At 42.2% G+C, this 15,814-nt stretch overlaps 2 protein-coding genes across 2 annotated transcripts; both read left to right on the plus strand.

Moving 5' to 3' along the window:
- Positions 1-645: 645 nt before the first annotated feature.
- Positions 646-2,321, plus strand: LOC125506037 (putative purine permease 11). The gene is made up of 2 exons (XM_048670921.2): positions 646-836; positions 1,113-2,321. The coding sequence occupies exons 1-2, from the start codon at positions 764-766 to the stop codon at positions 2,162-2,164; spliced, it is 1,125 nt and encodes a 374-aa protein (XP_048526878.1). The 5' UTR covers positions 646-763; the 3' UTR covers positions 2,165-2,321.
- An 11,964-nt stretch (positions 2,322-14,285) lies between these two features.
- On the plus strand, positions 14,286-15,812 carry LOC147973057 (cysteine-rich receptor-like protein kinase 44). The gene is made up of 4 exons (XM_087521845.1): positions 14,286-14,470; positions 14,619-14,877; positions 15,003-15,231; positions 15,688-15,812. Exons 1-4 carry the CDS (start codon positions 14,300-14,302, stop codon positions 15,713-15,715), a joined length of 687 nt encoding a protein of 228 aa, XP_087377971.1. The 5' UTR covers positions 14,286-14,299; the 3' UTR covers positions 15,716-15,812.
- The last annotated feature ends 2 nt before the right edge of the window (positions 15,813-15,814 follow it).

Here is a 15,814-nt window from a genome sequence, read left to right on the forward strand (position 1 = left end):
GGGAAGTCTCAAGAGTAAAAAACGTTCGAATCAGGGTTCAGCTTTCCAGGAAGAGTGTACATCAGAAACAGGCCGGCCGATGAGTGTTCGTCCGTAGGACGATTTGGAGACTTGCTCTACCGCTACCGTATAATAATCCCGATGAAAATCCCCGGAAAACTGACGGAAAATGGATGGAGAAGGCACAGAAAAAACCCCGTCCTACGCCGCGGAGTCACATTCCTTTTCAATTTCCCCGAATTCTTATTCTTATTTATTTATTTAATTATTTAATCCATTCAGCAGAGGGAAGCATCGCAGGGATTACCCCTTCCGACCCCCGCACGCGTGCAGGCGACGCAGCGTGTCCATCGTTCACACACACATGCAGGACTTCACACACATCGGTTTTCCCTGGCGGTGGCCTGTCAAACGTGACGACGGAAGTACACATACCTGCTGCCCTCTGCAGCAATACATGCATGAAGACGGACAGCTCTTGCATTGACCCGTAAAACTCTGCGTTTGCATCGATCGATCTCTGCATGCTGCACAGTGAGAGGGCAACAGCGAGACGAGGAAAGCGACAGAGAAATTAACGGGCGGACTCGGGCTCTTGTTCTTCCCACCCATCTCCACTCCATTCCACCTCCGCATGTCCCTCTTGTTCCTCTCCACCGCTAAACCTCTTCGTCCTCTCGATCTGCAATCGCCTCCCCTCTCCTCCTCCTCCTCCTCCTCCTCCTCCTCCCCCTTCTCCTGACTGGGATCTCGATCGGATGAGATGGCCGACGCCAGCGCCGGCAACAATGCGGGCAGCACGAGCAACGCCGAGGTCCAGATACAGATCCCTGCAGGTCAGATTGCCATCACTCTCCGCTTGTCGAATTTTCATCCGTTTTGGACGGTTTACTTCTGTTCAATCCGTCCGGCCGTACGTTGGGCTGTTCGTTGCCTTCGCTAAGCCCACGGTCCAATGGCGCGAACGCGGGCTTAAATTGATTTACAGTGTTGTTCTTCCAAGGGTGAAATGTGAACATGAGGGAATGAAAGGAAACAATTTTACTTGTCAAACTCATAGTGATTCTGTCATTGACGTCACTGAATTTTACAGTTCTCGCTGTAAACCACAGGGCCACCCAAAGCCGAGCCGGGGGCACCATCCAAGAACTCCGGCGCCAAGAACTGGCGGTGGTGGATGATGGTGTCGGTGGACGTCTTCTTCGTCGTCGCCGGCCAGACGTCCGCGACGCTGCTGGGGAGGTACTACTACCACCAGGGCGGCAGCAGCAAGTGGATATCAACGTTCGTGCAGACCGCTGGCTTCCCCATACTGTTCCTCGCCCTCTTGTGTTTCCCCAAGTCGTCCGGCGGCGGCGGCGCCAGCGGCGACGCCCCGGTCGCCAAGGTCGCGGTGATCTACGTCGTCCTGGGGCTCGTCATAGCCGCCGACGACATGATGTACGCCAGCGGCCTCAAGTACCTCCCGGTCTCCACCTACTCGCTCATCTGCGCCAGCCAGCTGGCCTTCAACGTCGTCTTCTCCTACGTGCTCAACTCGCAGAAGCTCACCGGCCTGATCTTCAACGCCGTGATCCTGCTGACGCTGTCGGACGCGCTCCTCGGGGTGAACCACGACGAGACGGAGGACATGAGCGGCATGCCTCGGGGCAAGTACCTCATGGGCTTCCTGCTGACGCTGGGGGCGTCGGGCACCTACTCGCTCATCCTCTCCCTCATGCAGCTCACCTTCGAGAACGTGATCAAGAAGCACACCTACACGGCCGTGCTCAACATGCAGATATACACGGCGCTCGTCGCCACCATCGCCTCCATGGTCGGCCTCTTCGCCAGCGGCGAGTGGAGGATGATGACGGAGGAGATGGACACCTTCCGCTCCGGCCAGTTCTCCTACTTCATGACGCTGGTGTGGACGGCCGTGTCCTGGCAGATCACCTCCGTCGGGGTGGTGGGGCTCGTCTTCGAGGTCTCCTCCCTCTTCTCCAACGTCATCAGCACCGTGTCGCTGCCCATCGTGCCCCTCTTCGCCGTGCTCATTTTCCACGACACCATGGATGGGATAAAGATCATATCCATGCTCATCGCCGCCTGGGGGTTCGTTTCCTATCTCATGCAACACTTCATCGATGACAAGAAAGCTAGGAAGGCGGCAGCTGGTGGCTAGTATAGTATATATATGGTCCTTGGTGCGCTAGGAATTAATATTTTTGCTCTCTTCCAACCTAATCTGTTAGCTGCGAGGACCTAGGAGGTGTTGCTAATGCTATATATGTTGCAGGATTTTCTTCATAGAGTACTGCCTTCTGTATTATCTATGTATGCTACTGAATAATAATAGAATCTTCCCATTGAAAACTCTCTTATTTCTATCATCTTGTCTCCACTCCATGTCAGAAGTTGGAAATTACCAATACAGACTTACTTCTACTCCTCCGTCCCATAATGTAACTTTTCGAGTAGATGATTTTTCATATAAAAAACTTTTTTATCCGAGTTCGTATGCAAAAGTTATGCCCATTTTACAAATTCCAGAGAGATCTTGTAAATAAAGTCGAAATTCATATTTGTAAATTTTCCCAACAACTAGACCACATATCACATGTGAAACTTATTTTCTTTTATTTTTTTGACATTTCCATCATTTTCTTTTATTTTTTTTAAAACTGAAAAGGCGATCCGGGGGGGTATAGTTTGAAAATGGGACCTTTAGTACCGGTTCGTGGCACGAACCGGGACTAAAGGTCTCATCCCCATTAGTCCCGGTTCGTGCCTCAAACCGGGACTAAAGGTCTAATCTTTAGTCCCGGTTTGTGGCACGAACCGGGACCAATGGTTGTGGGCCAGGAGCGAGGCCCATTGGTCCCGGTTCATCCCACCAACCGGGACCAAAAGGTCTAGATGAACCGGGACTAATGCCTTAGCCGCACGAACCGGGACCAATGCTCACATTAGTCCCGGTTCTAGACTGAACCGGGACTAATAGGCTGAGCCGGCCTGGACCATAGCCCTGTTTTCTACTAGTGTCAATTTCATCATGGATGCAGAATTCGGTCATATCGCACACACGCAAATTCTATTTCTTGCACAACAATATCTTTCACTACCTATCTCGAGAGAGAGCACGGTGAGGCCAGTGCCGCTTTTGGGATCGAAGTGGACAAAGATATTTAATGCTCCTTTATTAATGAGGGGGGTAGCACTAGTAGAAAAAGGGTCATTAGTCCCGGTTCATAAGGGCCTTTAGTCCCGGTTTTCGAACCGGGTCGTTACTAAAGGCCCCCCCTTTAGTCCCGGTTTCTTACACGAACCGGGACTAAAGGCCCTCCACGTGGCCGCTGGCTAGAGCTCCACCAGCTCCACCTTTAGTCCCGGTTTGTAACATCAACCGGGACTAAAGGTAAAAAAAATTTAATTTTTTTCTCGATTTTCAAATTTCTGAATTATTTTATAATTTAATCTCTAATCACCCACCCCTCATCACTGCTCAATTTAACCTCTAATCTCTAATCACCCCTCATCATTCCAAATCATCCGACCGGTCACCCATCCCTCTCACTACTCCAGCCCGATCACGCTTAACTTTCGGGTTCTATTCTCCTTCGTTTCCAAGTCTGCACTTGTTGTTTTCCTGACAATAGTAAGATGTCAATCCTATTAACCCTCGGGAGTTTAGCTTGAGCATGAAGTCACACATTTCACTGTTTGAGTTTGAAACTATTATTGTACAAAACAATAAGTATTTAGTAACACTAATATTTCTTGAATAAATAGTTTGACCACAGTTTGACCAGATTTGACCAAAATTCAAAAAAATCGAAATAATTATTTAGTAACACTAATATTTCTTGAATAAGTAGTTTGACCATAGTTTGACCATTGTTAGACCACAATTTGACCAGATTTGACAAAAATTCAAAAAAATCTGAAATAATTATTTAGTAACACTAATACTTCTTGAATAAGTAGTTTGACCAGATTTAACGAAAATACAAAAAAACTGAAATTTGAGCATAACTTTTTTTCCTTTTAGAATGTGAGGATTCTAAAAATTTGCAAACATGCCGTAGGCTGTCAAAATCGGGAGCGGATTTCGTTCTGAACATTTTGATATATTATACGTAGCCGTTTTATATTTTCCCTACATTTTTGCAAAACATATCCAAATTTAAGTTTTTAAATTTTCCTAACTAGTAGATGTAGTAATATAACTACCTCTCGAAGGATTTTATTTTTTGAAGTTTTTATCATTTTCTTTTGATTTTTTCAAAACAAAAAAGGCGATCCACACATATCCAAATTTAAGTTTTTAAATTTTCCTAAATAGTAGATGTAGTAATATAACTACCTCTCGAAGGATTTTATTTTTTGAAGTTTTTATCATTTTCTTTTGATTTTTTCAAAACAAAAAAGGCGATCCACAGGGGGGGTGGGTGGGTGGGTGGGTTAGAGTTTGAAAATGGGACCTTTAGTCCCGGTTTGAGACACAAACCGGGACTAAAGGGCACCCTTTAGTCTCGGTTTGTGTCTCAAACAACCCTTTAGTCTCGGTTTGTGTCTCAAACCGGGACTAAAGGTCTCTTTAGTCCCGGTTTGAGACACGAACCGGGACTAAAGGGCATCGCACCCTTTAGTCTCGGTTCGTGTCTCAAACCGGGACTAAAGGGCTCAGGTGAACCGGGACTAATGCCTTAGCCGGACGAACCAGGACCAATGCTCACATTAGTCCTGGTTCGTGACTGAACCGGGACTAATGTGAATATTGCCCTGTGACCAAAACCATGTCTTCTACTAGTGTAGCTAGCTTAGTTCATTTAATGAGTGTGAGAGGTAGGTGATTATAGCCCCTCCTAATGCTCCACCTTGTACCAGTGCGAAGGTTGTCAACTAAGCAAAAATTCTGATGTGACATGTTAATTAAGAAGTAAGGTGACCTCAGACAGAAACATTGCTAAGCGCGTGTACCTAGGTGGAAACACAAATCCGAGTCTATACCTAATTAAATGGAGGGAGCTTGGCAATCAAAAGCTAAGAACCAATGCATTGGGAAGTCTAGTTGCTAAGCCTTTTAATACAATTAGCACCTCATCCAAGCACTCATGCACTGGAAGAGGTCAAGTAGTAGATGTACTACTTTGAGGAGACGAGTCTAACTAGCTAGTGGAGAGGGAGAGAGAGCTAGTGAGTGAATGGAGTAATGGAGGGGTAAGAGATATGGGGAGAAGGGAGAGAGAGAAGAATGTAAATGAGAGAAAGATGAGACATTAATGGAGGTGATGGAGGGGAGAGAATAAAAAGAGAAGAAAGCAAGTGTGAGAAGAAAGTAAGGAGAGAAGGAAGGGGGGAGGGACACAGAGGGGGAGGGGAAGGTAAAAAGGTGGTTACTGCGCTTGGCAGTAGCGCGGGGTATAGGGCCGCACTACTTCTAAGCCTAGTAGTTGCAGCGCGGGACGTTTGGGTCGTGCTAGTGACAAGTGGGGCCCATAGCAATAGCGCGGAGTTCCTGGGCCCCCGCTGCTGCTATCTAGTTAGCTGTAGCGCAAGTTTTGTACCCCATGTTGTTGTTGTGTCCTATCCTGGGGACATGATGAGGACCACTTAGCAGTAGCGCGGGGTCCCTGTGCCCATGCTACTGCTAAACTTTACATGTAGCACTTGTATCTAGCCCACGCTACTGCTAAGTAGCAGTAGCGCTGCCACTTTACCCCACGCCACTGTTAAGTGATTGTCAATAGGAATTTCCCTAGTAGTGGATGCTTTTAAAATTTGAAATAATATGCTGCTAAAAATACAAAGAGTTGTAAATCTTGAGATTCTACATCCCATGAATACATTGGCCCACTTTATACATGGTGTGAAAGTAAGCTCAACCAGATTCTTTTGATTCGATCTCTCCAACCAAACACAAAAACGGAATCAACTCATTCTACATTTCTACAGCTATCAAACACAGGAATAGAACCGACCTGTTCCACTCGAATGGGACCAAACATTCCATTCCATTTGGTTCTGGAACCAAACACACCCTTAGGAGCCTATGTCACATAAATAAGAGGAGGTACTGCTCTGTAAAAATATTGATCATGCATGTCAGATGCAAGCTATATGGTTGTTTGGTCGTCTGTTTGCTCCCACCAGATATTAATAGGAGTTGTTTGATTGCTTGAACCTTTGAGGTCGTTAAAAGACACATGAACATCTGGGCATGTACAATAAATATAGAGATATTTGAGGACTCTTGCACTTTATTATAATACAGACTTATCATAAAAGTATATAGTTATACAGTGGGTTTTGTAGTTAAAAAAACTGACGACCACATAGTAAGAGACATCGGAAGAAACTATGAATTTGTAGATAGCTTCAAAAAATATTTGTGAATATCATCCTATCAATTGGATTTTACAAGATCACAGAAACTATGAACCGAGGGATGCACTTACTCAATATTCAGCCACATTGGATTATTCACAACAATTTATAAATCAATCCGTTTTTCAATTACATAATCATTTCTAGTCAAATTAAGACACATTATTATATTCGCTTATAACCTTCTGTGATTAGCCGTTTAATTATATTGAGGCCCGACTTGATGTTCCACTCATTGAGGAGTTCAATATGTTTCAGTTTTTTTCAAACCTAATGTTTTCAGTTGGTTAGTTTAGTTCTCTGAATCTTTTGAGGTCTGTTCTGAGAAGTGTATGACTATGCTTTTTGCAGGAAGACACAACTATTTCATCCATCTGCATCTTCATAAATTCTGGCCAGTGAAAAAGGATCTCAAGTGTAAAAAAAGGCTCCGGAATTGTGTTCGACTTTCCAGGAAGAGGCAACTCGATCGATGTTCCTCTGTCTAAGATTAGGGGATTCTTCGTAACCTCAATGAAATGCAGTCTCGCATCCCACAAAGGCAAGGCCAAAATACCGAGAAGATCCCCTGAAAACCGCCGGAAAATGGATGGTGAAGGGACATGAACTCCTCATCTTACCGTCTACCATCATCGCCATCAACTATAACTTGCCGTCCAACAACTTCGTCATGTTCCTGCACGCTGCTAACACACTGCTGGCAGGCCGCGCGAGATACACTGCCAGTGCCGATGGTCGTCTTTGTTGGTATGCAGTCTCTTTTGGGATATACTCATCTCATATTCCTTATACTAATTAATGATCTCCGTATTCCTAATACTACTTAACAATCTCTTCATTTTCTCGATGCAGGAGCAGGGGCTTAGCTAGGACCTACGATGTGCATTCATACGGAGGCAAAGTGTTAACACACTTCTCGATGCCGCCTGTTCCGAAGAAGCAAAGCAAAACAAATTTCTCCCTCCGCTTGAGCATCTAAGAAACTAATGCATTCTCACCGAGGGAGGATTGAGCTTGTGCGTCACATGAGTAAAAACAGAAGCGTGTATGTATATATTTATAGATGCAAAATAATAATGAAGAGTAACAAAAAAAAGAGTAACGAAAGGTGGAAACATTTAAGAGGCTAGGTGCAGCCATAAAAACTTCATGAGATCTTGGGCATGCTAGATTGATAGGTAGGTTGCATCAACATCGACCAGGCATGTCATATGAAGGCTATGGTGTTTGGTTGTGTGTATGCGCCCGCCAGATATCATTAGGAGTCATTTGCATGATTGCATGACATTATTGTTGTTAGGATATCTAGAAAAATATTTAGTTGAAATTTACAAGATGTCTCAAAAATTATATGCTGTGAGATTTGATTGCTCAAATACGTCGAGATTGGATTATTCAATTTTTCATTACATGATCATTACTAGTTAGTTTTTCTTCCAAAATCGAAAATGACAATAAAGATCCTACATCCATTGGCATTCAAAAACACTGAGGCCTGAATATTGACGTTCAGTTGGCTGTTTCGGTCATGTACTTCGATCTGTGCTTTATCTACAAAGCGTGACGAGAGACTGTTCCGACGAATGTTGATGTTGAGTTGGATGCAGAGTCCAATCTTTTTGACTGGCCGGTTCATTTCTCTCAACATTATTTATCTGCTTTGACGTTCGTTCCGAGGCTGTTCCGAGAGATACTTAGAACTAGTTTTTGACAAGACGGGACAAAGCTACTTCATCCAGCTGCATCTTTACTCCATTATTTCACTACTTTAGAGAACTCATTTATTAAAATCCGTCCAGAATAGTGAAGTAAAAAACGGTAGAAACCTCGTTCAGCTTTCCAGGAAGAATGCATATCAGGAAAAGGCCGGCCGATCAGCGCTCCTCCGTTGGAGGATTGGAGACTGGCTCTATAGGTTAATCTCGATGAAATGCAGTCCTGCATAGTCTGACCAAAACGCCCAGAAGACGCCCTGAAACCTCACGGAAAATGGACGGAAAAGGCACAGAAAAAAAAAAACGTGCTACGCCGCCAAGTCAAGTCTCCGCTCCCCGTCTTCGCGGTCCTCTTTAACCCCGTCCAATCCCCGCACCCGCGCAGGCGACGCAGCGTCTCCATCGTTCACACACACATGCACGACTTCTTCAGCTAATGGCGGCTTGTGCGAGATATATAGACGGCCCGTGCCGTCTCCTGCTCTTCATGTTCGCGCGCGCTAGCTAGCTGGTAACACGCTGCAGCCTCTCACTTTGTTTCGGAGGGATGATCGATCGATGCATCAAGCTGGTTGGGATCGGTACGTGTGTGGTACCTTTGTAAGTTACTACGCATTTTGTATTTTTTTTATACTGGTTAATTGGTGGTCTTTGCATTTTTCTCGACGCAGGAGCATTATTATACTAAACGGCCTGCTAACAATATGACAGAGAAATTGTATACAAGCTATATGACAAGTTGTTGCTAGTATCAGAGCCAAAAGATTTTGAATTCAAGACTTGTCTGTCGTTTCCTCTTGCTTGGAAAGCTTGCCAGCACAAAAAAAGCATGGCGGCGTTGGAGCAATCCTATAGCTAGAGACATTTTTTCACAGAGCCAGACCTACAAGCGGAGGTGGCATCACTTAATTTGGAAGAAGGAGGCCCCACCCTGAAAATCTGGGAGGGAGGGATGAATTAGGAGGCAACACGTCTGCCTATAAGACTCTTAGTGTAGATAGAGTCCGTAAGTGGAGCATTTTCGGCGGCTTTGACATTTGGATATCTCTCCTCCAACCTACTCCCTCCGTTCACTATTATAATATGTTTTGGATACTCTAATATGAACTACATACAAACTAAAATGAATAAACAAACGCTAAAATGTGTCTATATACATCCGATTCAGAAAATAAGTTAAAAACATCTTATAACGGTAAGAGCCCCCGCTTCAATATATACCCCCCCCCCCCCCCCCTCTCACTAATAAATGTATAAAAGGTAATATGTACCTTTGGCAAATCGTACTCACTTTCGCATGTGTGATGGGTCACCCGCTGGAACGCATATGCCTTACTTTACGTTTTTTTTCCTTTTTTTAGCACTCGAAAGCCGCTGGAACATATGAGCCGTACTTTACGTTTTCCTTTTTTTAACCTAAAATAATAGGTGTGCGGAGTGAGTTCGAATTTCTGGACCTACTGGTTTATTTCAACCCGCTGTAACCAACTGGGAAGCCAACTAGTTTGCATAGTTACTTTTTTTCTTCGTGTTGCGTGCTTTCCCACTTTGGTTTTCTTTCCTTTTTTGGTTTTGTTTGGACTTTTTTCTTCTTTTTCTATTTTCTTTCCCCTTTTCTTAGTTTCATGAAATTTTCTAATTCATGAACATTCTTTTAAAAACCATGAACATTCTCTTAACTTCGAATTTTTTTATCAAATCCATGAACTTTTTAAAAAACAATTTAACTTTTTCGAAATTAAAAAATTCACAAAATTGGAAAATTCACAATTTTTGACAAAAACATTTACAAGTTTGACAAAAAGTTCTAAGCGTCAAATACGCGATGAGAGCGATTTCGCTGCCTAGTTGGCCCAAGGCCTAAGCGTTTTTTATTTTCTATTTTTTGTTTTGCTTCTCTTTTTTCATTAATTTATTATTCTTGTTTTTGAACTTTATTATTCCACTTCAAATCTGTTAAAAAGTTTGAAATATTATTTGGAATACCAAAAAATGTTCTTATTTCAAATATTTTCTATTTTTTAAGAATATTCTAGATTTCAAGAAATGTTCTTGTTTTCAAAAAAAAATTTGTTCACCAATATAAGAAAGTTTGTGTTTTAAAAAATGATATATTTTAAAAGGTACGAATTTTGCAATTTGTATTCAAAATTTTCATTAATTGTTGGATATTTTTAATAATTTTAAAAAAGTGTTCAGGTTTGTAAAATTTTCATACAAAATTTGAAATTCAAATTTCTTTTTGCAAATTTCAAGAAATGTTTTGGGCATAATAAATATTCATGTTGGTTGATAATGACAGAAATTGCTAATAACACAAGTATTTAAATCAGAAAAAACTACATGCTCAGGGATGCCCCCGTCTAGCCTAGTCTGGCACACTCCTCTAAACTGGGGATTTTTGGACTATGGTTAAATGAGCCCAACTTCTTGCAGCAGCTTGGCACAAAAATATGAGGCATCCATGCTAGGTTGAACGACTTCTGACACCGTTTGTACGTTGCGGCATATCCGTCCATTTATCGGCCTTTTTTCACCAAGAAACTGTAGAAAAGACAAAACTTGTCGAAAACCCAAACAACTTGGCATGATGCCATGAATTTGTCATAAAATAACATGAAAAAAATTGACGGCATTTCAAGGATGTCGAGAAACAACGAGCTCATAGACAGAGCCTTCTGGCCTATCTGGACATCCTCTCTTGAATATGGTCTATTTTTGGACATTCTTAAAATGACCCCAACTTTTGCAAGCAGGTGGACATGCCCATGATAGGCATCCATGACATATTTAAATCATTTCCGGCACCAACTAGGCGACGATATCGCTCCCTTCAGGCGCCTATTGGGGAAGCCCAAGCTCTCGCGGATTTGGAAAAATTCATCGATACAAAAATGTTCCTGTTTTCAAAGTTGTTCACAAATTCAAAAAAATGTTTTTTTAATTTGTTCAAATAATCAAAAAAATTCTGGGGAGTTTCAAATAATGTTCATGCTTTTAATGTTTTTTAGGAATTTAAAAATGTTCCTATCTTTAATTGTTTTTCTATGCAAATATAAAATAATTTCAGGGAAATTCAAAAAAATCGCTTGAATTTTTTTGTTCATACTTCTGAGTTTTTTAGTTTCAATTTTTTAGTCTATTTTTCAAAAATGTTTGTGTTCCAAATTTTCTTTGCTCTTTTTTAAAATGTTCATGTTTTGACATCCTGAGCAATTTTTAAACATACAAATATATTTTTTTCAAATTTATGTAAAAGATTTTAAAGTAAGTTTTGAATAAAATTTGAAAGTTCAATTTTTTGGGAAAAGAGAAAAGAATCAAAAAAGGATTTTTTTTTTGAAAAAGAAACAAAAATTAAATAATGCGAGAAAGACCAGTTTCGCTATGGTAAACTGGTCGCTATCATCAATTTTTTTAAACAAATTGTGAATTAAAAAATACAAAATACAATTTTTCTTAATTTTTTTAAAAAATCATGAATATTAAAAGCAAAGGAAAATGAAAAAAAATAAAGAGAAAGAGAATAAGAAACAAAAGAAGTAAGACCGGCTAGGCAAAACCAGAAAAAATGGAAAACAAAATAACCCTCAACCTCCTCGGCCAAACAAAACCATAAAAGAAGAAATGTAAACCTGCGACCTCCTCGTTTAGTGGGACACGAACAGAAGAAAGAAGAAAGAAAGAAATATAAGTATTCACATTAGGTGAGTTGTCTGGTTGGCTACTACAGCGTACGCTTAACAAGGATGTCGTGGGTTTGAATCACGCCCCGCGCACTTTTTTAAACGTAGAGGTGTTTGTGTATGTACGAGCAGTATGTACACATACCGGCGCGGGTGACATACTTTTGAAAAAGATCATCCTACCCCTTATTATGAAAGGGGTATAAAGAGATCTCCTTTGACGTGTTTAGAAGGTTGTAAGTGTAACGGTGAATGGATGGAATAGCTTTTTCTTTTTCTTTTAATCACGAATGGAATAGCTTTTTTTCTTTTAAATCGCGGATGGAATAGCTACTAGGCTACCCTTTTTTCAGATGATGAAAAGGGAATCTCTCCCTTTCTCCCACAAGCGCAACCCACCCTTCACCCCCCTGTCTCCGCTTGGCGTTGACTAAACGAATTCCTTCCGTTGATGGGATCAAGCTTATTCTTCGTAATCGGCTAACCTCTACTGCCGTCGCAAAACTCACTTCTTTAAACTCGTTGTTGCAGGACTGTTTGCTTTCTTAGGTCCCGGATACCTGTCGCTTGCTCAACGGTGTTGCCTTCTCCACTCGTGGCACGTATGCTGCTCTCTCGGTTCAGCTTGCTGAACCAAGGCTTGCTAAAATTTGCGATTCAAAGGTGCCAAAAAAGTTTATGATTTTTGGTTAGTTGTTCTACCTTGATCGCCTTAATACAAGGCACAACCTGCACAAGAAAAACATCCTAGATACTGAAGTTTTCCCAAGATGTAGTCACTTGGTGGAGGATCGCGACCATCTCTTCTTTTTCTGTCCAGCAGCCCAAGGGATTTGGAGTGCAACGGGCATTTGGCCTACGACAGCGCCCATTAGCGAGCTCTTCAACACTCCGCTTCCCGCGCAGCTGCCCACTTCAATTCATCCCTTCATGTTCCTTCTCATCCTTTTGGAAATATGAGATGCCAAGAACAAGAAAGTTTCCCAAGGCCTTGATATTGACACGTCTATTTCTGTTAGAGCTATCATGGATGAGTTGGTTATTTGGTCTCATCAATTTAAGTCTGATCCCTTAAAGGGCACACCGGCTTGTGGCGTGAGTTCCTCTCCTCATATCACTTGTAAACGCTCCCCCCCCCCCCACACACACACACACGGCCCCCCCACCTCCACTGAACCATGGCATACTCTGTAAATACGGCTGCTAATGAGGCGCCAATCAAACGATCATATGATGGTGGACTAGCCGACGACTAGCATGACCCAATGAAATAAAGCAGCGCGTTCTACATCGTTTATAGTACAATGACTGCCATCTTGACCGACTCTTTTGCCAAAAAGCAAAGCAACTCCCCAATTTTCTACCGAGTTCATCCGCTATATTCTGGTCGATCCCTTCCTTCCTGGATGTGATACTCGGCTACGGTTCAGGGCGCGGCGTCACCAGTCTCACCGCCGCCTCCGCCAGCAAGCAGCAGGCCTGGACGCCTTCGTGGAGACTCCAATCTTCTGCCGGCCAGCAGCAGGCACCGCCGCGCTCTCCTTCCTCCCCCCCCCCCCCCCCCCCCCCCCCCACTCGCCGGCCTCTACCAATATCCTCACTCTTAATGCTTTCCCCATAGCTAACTCTCCCTCAGATCCATCGGATGATTTTGAAAGTCAATGCATTTTTGCTATCATCACAGCTCTGTGTTACTGTCGGGTTTGCAGTTGACAACAGTTTGCTCTATGTGTAAATTATCATGTACTTCCTCCGTTTCTAAATATAAGCCTTTTTAGAGATTTCAATAAGAACTGCTGTATAAGCTGGATCTTATTTGTGCAAGTTCCATTCATCTATACATATTTTTGGGAAGGCTCGATTTGCCTATTGTTAGAGGTCAATAAGGAGAAGGTGAGTCGCCCAACTGATGAGGAGTCAAATATAACATTTCTTTCTTTCTGCAACAGCATGGACGATGCAGGTTCAGAGTCAACGGCTGTGCCCCTCGATTTATTACTACAAATCACAGATGGTTTTTCCGAGGAGCGGAAACTTGGTAGTGGTTCGTTTGGAGAGGTTTACTTGGTAAGATAATAGATTGTTTACATGGCTTCCTGACATCAACAATATCAAACTAGTATCATACTACTACCGTATTTTGAACAAGAGGTATTTGGTGATTTGGTCAATGTATAAGATCCGTGATTTACCGACTATTGTCTTTAGTAGGTGTCGCATATGAGTGCCTATGTGTGCATGAGTCTACAAGTTGTATACTCTATTTACATATAACCTTTAGGCCAGATTTAACCATAACAAAGATCAGCAAAGTCTGCATCAGGTTCAGTTGAGCACAAAGGATTTCGCCTATCGCTGATAAAATTATAACTAGAAGTTCCAGGCTTCAAGCTGCGTGAGTAGACCAGAAAAAAAAAACTAAGTAACAGCAAACACGGAGTATTAACAAAACCTCTTTTTACAACAGGACATAGGGCTGCAAAAGATATATATATATATATATATATATATATATATATATATATCCCAATGACCACTTATGAACCTGGTTTCATTCAGAAGGATTTCCACTCGGTTTGTATCGTCTCCGTCATCTCCAAGTCCGGCAACCCCCAGCAACAATGGACCCCGGGAGTAAACTTGTCGACCACCAGCCCCGTCAACTTTAGTGATCTAAACGCTCTTATATTTCTTTACAGAGTGAGTACTATATATATTTCTCTACTGGTCTTGTTAATGATGAACTCACGTACATTCCTGTAGCAGTAAATGATTTGTGTTTCCACATTCAAGCATAGCATTTTCTACTTTACAAACAGTAAATTAAACCATGTGAAATGTTGTGCAGGGTGTGCATCCAGACGGGCAAAAGATTGCTGTGAAGAAGATCTATGATATGCCCGGGGTTGACGAGGAGCAATTTCATAATGAGTTTAAGAACCTTGCAAGGCTGCAGCACCGAAATATTGTGCGGTTAGTTGGCTATTGCCACCATATTCAGGAAGTACCAGCAATGTACGAAGGAAAATTGGTTCTTGCGGAAAAGATACATAGGGCGCTCTGCTTGGAGTATATGTCTAATGGAAGCCTTGAAAAATATATTTCTGGTAAAGATGTTGTTCTCCTTGTTTTACTTACCATATTAAGGTTTCTTTTTTTTCGAGACCATAGCATGTTAAGGTATCATCCTTAGAATTTACCTCTCGAGAATTCCCCTTATTTGGTGCTGCAGATGAATGTGATAAATATGATTGGCACACAGGCTACGGAATAATTAAGGGGATTTGCCAGGGTTTGAAATACCTCCACACTAAATTAGAGCCACCTATTTATCATTTGGATTTAAAGCCAGCCAACATATTGCTGGATGAGAACATGGTTCCCAGAATTGCAGATTTTGGGATATCTAGGCTGTTTGGAGATGAACGAACGCGAGCTACAAAAAGTACTTTAGGAACACAGTAAGCATTCTTCATATGAACTGAAATTGGAGAAGGTAAATGTATTTTGGATTAGATGTGTAGTAACAGTAACATTTGTATAACATGTGTGATGCAGAGGGTACTTACCGCCGGAATACATACGCAACTATTTAATCTCAAGTAAATTTGACATATTCAGCCTGGGTGTCGTAATCATAAAGATAATGGCAGGACGGGCGGGCTACTACAAAAGCGCTGAAATGTCTTCCCACGAATTCACTAATTTGGTAAGAGAACGTGCTGCCTTTATCAAGATAATGTGCATGTAATTCATAAAAATACTTTGATTATTCTAAGATATTATCATTTTTTTGTACTCTAAATCGGTAGGTACAGGAAAATTGGACAAATAGACCACATGAAACATCGAGTCTGATGAAGGCATATTCCAAGCAAGTAAAGATGTGTATTGAAATAGGTTTAAGTTGTGTGCAGGAGGATCGACACAAAAGGCCAACTGTAAAGAATATTGTTGATAGACTGAATGAGACAGAAACTGAGTGTACCTATGCGTATAAGAAATTTGACGTGCAGGAGAACCCAGGGGGGCTCACCCCTAATT

This window comes from Triticum urartu, chromosome 5A (assembly GCF_056163025.1).
Source record: "Triticum urartu cultivar PI428250 chromosome 5A, HENAU_Tu73, whole genome shotgun sequence".
Lineage (NCBI taxonomy): Eukaryota > Viridiplantae > Streptophyta > Magnoliopsida > Poales > Poaceae > Triticum > Triticum urartu.